This window comes from Sminthopsis crassicaudata, chromosome 4, assembly GCF_048593235.1.
Source record: "Sminthopsis crassicaudata isolate SCR6 chromosome 4, ASM4859323v1, whole genome shotgun sequence".
Lineage (NCBI taxonomy): Eukaryota > Metazoa > Chordata > Mammalia > Dasyuromorphia > Dasyuridae > Sminthopsis > Sminthopsis crassicaudata.
In genome coordinates, this window is record NC_133620.1 from 58,245,168 (window position 1) to 58,252,626 (window position 7,459).

The window sequence follows — 7,459 nt, forward strand, 5'->3', positions numbered from 1 at the left end:
GGGAGAGGATATTTTCCTCTTCTTAAAGACCACAAACTGATTTTCATACACGGCTTCTCATACAAGCCTTTTCATGGTTTCATTTCTGCCATCTTTAATTCAATTTAATTCTCCAATTTATAATCTGTACCACATTGTTGTTTTTTATCTTCTACCTAATTACCAATTAAAAATCTCATCGCCTGTTCCAAACAACTTGGGGAAAAATCGCTTTTTCACTTCCCCACTGCTCAGGATCCTGCCCCAGGTCTCAACTTCCTCCACACCTTCTTGGACTTCCGTGCTACAAGAGGCTTCTGCACCTTGGGCTCTGCACCCAGTTCCTAGCCCTTTGTGGCAGTGACTACATGTCAGACTCCTAGCTTGTATGTTTCCAATGGAACTTTTAAATAGTCTTTGATTTTTGAATTTAAGAAGAGCATGAACAACCCTCTCTTTCCACAAAGAAGAGATGTTATTATGGCCAAAGACTTCAGCTGAAGCCAGAAGCAGGAAGCAGGGATATATTCCATAGGCAAATACTCAAGATAGCTATGTCTGGCAGGGTCTGGGAAAGACTATATATCCATGAGAGAGGTGTCCAGAGGAGTCAGGTTTGGCAAAGACCATATATTCATTAGAGTAGCATCAAGACAAGTACAATTCAAATAGTCTGTGCCCTGTGGAAGCAACTTGTCCAGTAAAGCTCCAAAAGAGCTGTGTCTATAAGCGGGGATTAGGCTTCTGAGGAAATGTATTATGGTATTCCCAAACATGTAAAAGCAACTGCATTTTTCAAGACATCAGTGTGTCCTTGTAAATGCATCCTGGCCACACAAGATCCCTATGTGTGTGGCTAATCTTCCCACTGATAGTATATGGGGAGGATTTATGGGGGATAAATTTTATTCCTCTTATATTACTATGCTTTTATATTAAATCCTTGTGCTTTGAACTAATTGTGTTCTCTGATTGATTATTGAAACTGAACAAGTTTGTGGAAGTCTGTGAGTTATGGTTTTAATGCATATGGACTCAGAGCGTACCTTGGACCCAGGACAGCAGATTCTGGGAAATCCCTGTAAGTCCATATGCTCATGGTAGTTTTCATCTGAAAGAACATCACCTGGTCTCTCTCTTCTACAGCTGAGAAAAAGAAAAGCTTTTCTGCTATTTTCTTTCTCTCTTCATTCGCATATTTTTCCCCTTGTCATGAGTGGAGTTTCTATTCAAGTTTCTAATGGGCAACTCCAAGTGTCTAGTTACCTTAATTTCAAGCACAAAGTTTATACAGAGGCCATCCCAAGTTTGGCAAAATAATTTGGCGCAGCTGAAACTTTTAAAATCAGAAAAATGCCTTTTTATTTTTCTTTTTCAATATGAAAAATTTGTTTTGGCTAATTCTCCCCACCCCCTAGTTAATGGAATGTACAGACTTGCATTTTTGCCCACTTTTGGTGAGGGGCGGGGGTGGGGGATAAGCCATGCAATTTTTAAAATATAAAATATTACAAGAGTCTTGAAAAATGACCAATTTCTTTCCAACTGAAGAAAATTTCTGATCTCCCCAATTATGAGCATTCTCTCCACCTTGAAATTATTTCTTGTATGAATCTAGTGATTTACATGTTGTCTTTCCCATTAGAATGGAAGCTCCTTGAGGGAAGGAACAGTCTTTTGCCTTTTTTTGTATCCCTTAAACTTAGCACAGTGGCTGGTACATAGACTTTTTGACAGCCTAACTCTGTATTTATTTTTATACACAAATGTGTTTCTCTAGAAGAATGAACTTTTTTTAAACAGTGTTTTGTGTATAGGAGATGCAAACATTTAATAAATACATGTTGAATTCATTTGAATGAAAATTATATTAGGTCTAATCTTTGAGGTGAAAGATTGGCTAAAGATTTATACACTATCCCATTCCATCCACATTGGACCTCAAATAAACCATAGACCATCTAATGAATGCTTTAGGAGACCCAAAACAGATTTCATAAAATGTTCAAGTTTTAAAGCAATTTCAAAAGAAAACAAATGATCTACTTCTTGATCTTATCACAGTCAAAATATAGAGTCTATCCATTTGCTTCTAAATAGGTAGCTCCATATAGTTTAGTGCTATTGTGATAGCCTTCTAACTGGTTTCTAACTCTATTCTCTATCCAATTGCTAAGATGATTTTTATAAAATATAGATCTGATCGAGCTTCAGAGACTTCCTATCACCTCCCATTTGTCACTGAAAGTTCTTCATCACTTAGGTTCTTCCTAATTTCCAGTCTTCTTTATCCTGTTTCATGGACTTTGCAACCCATCTATGATGCCTTTCTTTCAGTTGCTCCAATATGACACTCCAACTTCTGTCTCCAAACAATATGCTCAGGATGAGTCCTGGTTCACTTTCTGCAGTCCTTTTCATTTGCTACTAAATTGAACTAGAGAAAGCTATTCAAGCTGTGCTAAAAATTTAACTATCTAATCTCAACGGGATCCTCACTATTGCAAGGCAATCCTTTTTGCTGTTTTTGAGCTGTTTCAGTTATTTCTGACTCATTGTGACCCCATTTAGGGTTTACTTGGCAAATATATTGGCATGGTGGGACAGCTAAGGGTGTAGTTGATAGAGCACCAGTCCTGAAGTCAGGAGGACCTGAGTCCAAATCTGGCCTCAGACACTCAACACTTCTTGGCTGTATGACCCTGGGCAAGCCACTTAACCCCAATTATCTCAGCAATATATATATATATATATATATATATATATATATATATATATATATATATATATATATATATATATATATATATATATATATATATATATACACACACACACACACACACACACACACACACACATACACACATACATATATACATACACACACACACACACACACACACACACATATGGTTTGCTTTTTCCTTCTGCAGCTCATTTTATAGGTGAGAAAACTGAGGCAACCAGGATTAAGTGACTCATATATCTAGTGTCTAAGACTGGATTTGAACTCAGGAAGATGAATGTGCTTTATGCACCATGATGTCCCCAGCTGCTCAGGCAATCTTTCTATTTTTCCCTAATAGATTTTCCTATCCCACTTAATCCTAGCAGCTGGTTCAAACTCCTCATTTCTTTCATAGTTCCCCTCCTGAGCCTACTCCTTTAGCCAAAGATTTTGCCTCATACTTTGCTGAGAAAATCAAACCTATTTTCTATGAGTTCCTTCTCCCCTCCTTTTCTTACAGCTACTTGACATCATCTCACATGTTTTATTCCAGTATCTCTTCCTAATCAAGAACAAAATGTCTATATGTACCCTTGTTTGCATCTTTCAGGTTTTTTCCACAGCAGATTAATCTCCTCTTCCCTGCATATTTTCAGCCTTTCTCTATATTTAGATCCCTTCCCTAATGTCTACAAATACTATGCTGGTCTCCACCAACTTAAAAATCTTTTTGCTTTTGTCTTATAGCTTTCCTCCCTTTCTCAGCCAAACTCTTGGAAAAAAGGCTCTGTGCACGAATTGCCTCCATTTCCTCAATTCTTTCTTCATCCCAATCCATCCTCCATACACTACTAAGGTAGTATTTTATCCCTCACTAGGAACACTAATGCTGGTGGATTAATTAAAGCTAATGAACTAGTTCTGAACTGCAGAGGTTTAAGGTAAATTGGTTGTCCACATTAAATGTAGTTCCAATATGTTGAGTCTCCAGGAATAGAGATGACCAGACTTCCTAAAAAGGAATACATTGGCCGAGGTTAGACAGGATCAAAGTCTTCTCACTGATCAGTGATAAGATCAGGCCCTCAAGTTTGGGTCATATAGGGAGATTCAGATAAAAAAAAAATTAAAAGAAGAATAGTTGGACTGGATGCTGTCTTAGTAGTCTCCCAACTATCCTTTGAAGTAATTGGGAACTGCTAATTTATTAGTTCAAGTTGACTTTTTTTTTTTTTTTTGCAATTATTTTTTTTATTTAGTATTTTTTCTGTTACATTAAATTTTTTTTCCATTTATTTTTAAGACTTTTGAGTTCTAGGTTCTTTCCCTTATCCTTACCCACAATTAAGAAACACATGTGAAGTTATTTTCCTGTTCTTTTTGCTGTCTACAGGGACCTGGGAAAGCAGGTACTGACTGTGCCTTGGACTGTGGTTCTGGGATAGGAAGGGTCAGCAAACATGTTTTGTTGCCAGTTTTCAAGAGTGTAGAATTGGTGGACATGATGGAAACCTTCTTAGCTGAAGCCCAGAATTACCTACAAGCCAAAGGTGACAAAGTGGAAACTTATCACTGTTATAGCCTTCAGGAATTCACACCTGCCCTCAGAAAATATGATGTCATTTGGATTCAGTGGGTTTCTGGTTAGTATTGTATCACTCTACCACTTTCATTCTCCTTGTTATAACTAATAGGAAACCCAGATTCAGGACAAAAATTATAGGAGACACAATATTCATTATAGGCTATACATCCAACTTATAGAAGATTTGAATTAGACTTGTGATTCTACTTTCAGATAAATGATAAAAAATGACAAAGATAAAACAATGATGAACACTATGAAAATGTTTATGTTTGAATTTAGAGAAATATAAAAAAATTCACATAAATGTCAATATATTAAGTGAAATAATTTTTATAATTTTTTCCAGTTATGTTTCCTATATTTTTCCCATTTCATACAGAATTCACTTCATAGGATGTGACATGTTATAGGGAGAAATATATTCAATGTGCTTTAGGGATGGCAGGTGAATAAGCAGGAATCATCAGAATTAATGTCTTGACAACTTATAGGATATGTTTTTATTAGAGGTTGTAGAATGGATACCTTCTTTTCATTATCTCTAAAAATATGAGAAAATCCTATAAGATGGAATTACACACACATGCACACAGATACACACCTTCACCCTGACGAGGTTTGAATTAAGAGAGCAAGTCAGCTATTAATATTTTTTATATTTAATAAGATTCAATGGATGAGCCATAATACATTTATTTGATACAACTTTCCTGAGCACTTTGAAGCTTTATTCCTTTTTAGCCTGACAATATTCCTGTGAGTCTGATAAGGTAGCTCCATCCTCAACTTCTTGAGTTTAATGTTTAGCAGAACCAGAACCAGAACCAGAACTCAGAATGATGACCCACTGACCCACTGCTATACCTGTATCCTCTTGTCTCCAGGGAACCTGACTGATAAAGACCTCCTTGAGTTTCTTTCTCGCTGTTGTGAAGGCCTGAGGGAAAACGGCATCATTGTCTTGAAGGACAACGTGGCCCGCCAAGGTTGTATCTTTGACTCATCCGATAGTAGCGTCATACGCGACATGGACATCCTCCGGAGCCTCATTCACAAGAGTGGGCTGGTAGTTCTGGGGGAAGAGAAACAAGAGGGTTTTCCAGAGCAATGTGTGCCAGTGTGGATGTTTGCTCTGCATAGAAAGGTGATTCCCAGGATCACAGAATGAGAGTTGACCAGGACCTTAGATCTACACCTGGCTAATCATCCACCCCACTATTTTACATTAAAATAAATCAAAGTCCAGAGAAATTAAATATTTAACCCAGTCATAAAAGTTGCGAGTAGCAGAATGGAAATTCAAATTCAGGTTCCATGATTCTAAGGTCAGTATTCATCTTTTTGTATGTACCATACTGCCTATCTAATCAACAGAATGAGAGGCTGCAGGCCTATATAGTATTTGGAAATGGAAGTGGAGGGAGTGAGATTTTTAAAGTCTGTTAGAATTCAATTCACCTCAGTGTACTATTTTTCACTTTCGTTATTTCATGTATGTGGTTTTTTTCCCCCCTCTGGGTCTATGTCTTTTTTTTTTTTTTTTAACAATATGATTAATATGGTTTTGGATAATTGAATATGTATAACTCATATCAAATTGATTACAGTCTCTGGGTGGGGAGAGGTGATGAAGGGAGAGAAAAAATTTGGAACTCAAAAATAAAAAAATGAATATTAAAAATTTTATGTAACTTTACATATAACTGGGGAAAGTAAAATATTATTTCAAAAGAATTCAATTCAACACAGTAGATACTATTAAACATTTATTGTATATGCAAGACACCAGTTGAGAAGAATATTTAAACTTGGGCTCTTCTCTCAAGCAGCTTCCAATAAAAGATTTTATTCTGAATTTTAATGAGGTATTGAGAAAAAGAGACTAATATCTGCATGAATGATAGATGATGATGCATGTCCACATAACTTGTTATTTCATACTTTTCCCTCTGGGCTTACAGCTTATAGTTGGAAGGAACCATGGAGGCCAAACCATATCTAAATAAGAATCCCTTCTATACCATACCCAATAATGTATCTTTGATTGAAAGCCATTAGGGAAGCAGAGTCAGATATCTCTCTAGAAAGCCCATTCCACATTTTAAAAATCATTAAGCAAATGTTTGTTCATGCTGCCTATTCCACTTTTGGATCGATTGAATTAATAAGATCTTTTCCCAAATGGAGCTTAATTTGCCTCTCTGCAAACTTTTGTTCCTGTTTCTATTCTTTCCAACCAAGCATATTAAGTCAAATCCCTTTTCTATATCCTAGTCCTCCTGACACTTGACAGCTAACTTGGAATCATTTAGTCAGGTGATTTTTTTATGTCATGATGGCCCTTTATTATGGCACTGGTGACTCTTTGAAGGCCCTCTAGTTTGTCAACATCCTGTTGACTCTTCTAAGGCTTGCAGTTAATTTAAAAAACATTTCTTTTAGACGAACCATTATTAGACACTGCTCAACTATATGTGGCCACAACTGCCTCATCTTTTTATTTTGTTCACAAGATTAACATGAGAAATATTGTGAGATGTCTTGCTAAATCCTAATAAACCATATGGAGTTGCAAATACAACACTGAATTTGTAGTGATAGCAGATTTGCATTCAAATACTGCTTAGATTGTTATTAGTATTGAAACACTGGGCAAATTTCTTTATCTCTCTCAGACTGTTTTCTCATCTGGAAATTGGGTATAGTAATTGTACCCACCTCACAGGGTTACCGTGAAAATCAAATGGGATAACATATAAATACTTGGCAAACCTTACAGCACTATATAAATGCTAGTATTATTATTAATACAACTGTATTATCTATTATCTATAAATCTAGTAGTAATTGTCAAAACAGAAAATGAGGTAAGTTTGGCGTGACCTGTTCTTAATGAAGTCAGGCTGATTTTTTGTGATCATTGCTTCCTTTTACTAAGCCACCATCCCTTTAATAATACATTCTTGATTTCTTTTTCAGGAATCAAAGTCTGTCCCATTGGCCTAGGGTTTACAGATTGCTTTCATTTCCTTTTTCAAAAATCAAGGCAGTTCTTTAAGTCTATTATCTCTTTCCCATTTTCCAACATCTTTGAAAGATTTCTTAGCTGAACAAATACATTTATGTTCCTTTTACTCCCAAGGGATAAAGTTTATCTAGTC

General features: G+C 36.1%; 1 protein-coding gene across 1 annotated transcript in view; it reads left to right on the plus strand.

Annotated features, from left to right (window-relative positions):
• NTMT2 (N-terminal Xaa-Pro-Lys N-methyltransferase 2) overlaps positions 1–5,966 on the plus strand; it is a 26,811-nt gene extending 20,845 nt beyond the window's left edge. Inside the window, exons 3-4 of the mRNA XM_074264631.1 lie at positions 4,104–4,353; positions 5,183–5,966. Of these exons, the coding sequence (XP_074120732.1) occupies positions 4,104–4,353; positions 5,183–5,466 (534 nt within the window). The 3' untranslated portion in view covers positions 5,467–5,966. The remainder of the gene's footprint in view (positions 1–4,103; positions 4,354–5,182) is intronic.
• The last annotated feature ends 1,493 nt before the right edge of the window (positions 5,967–7,459 follow it).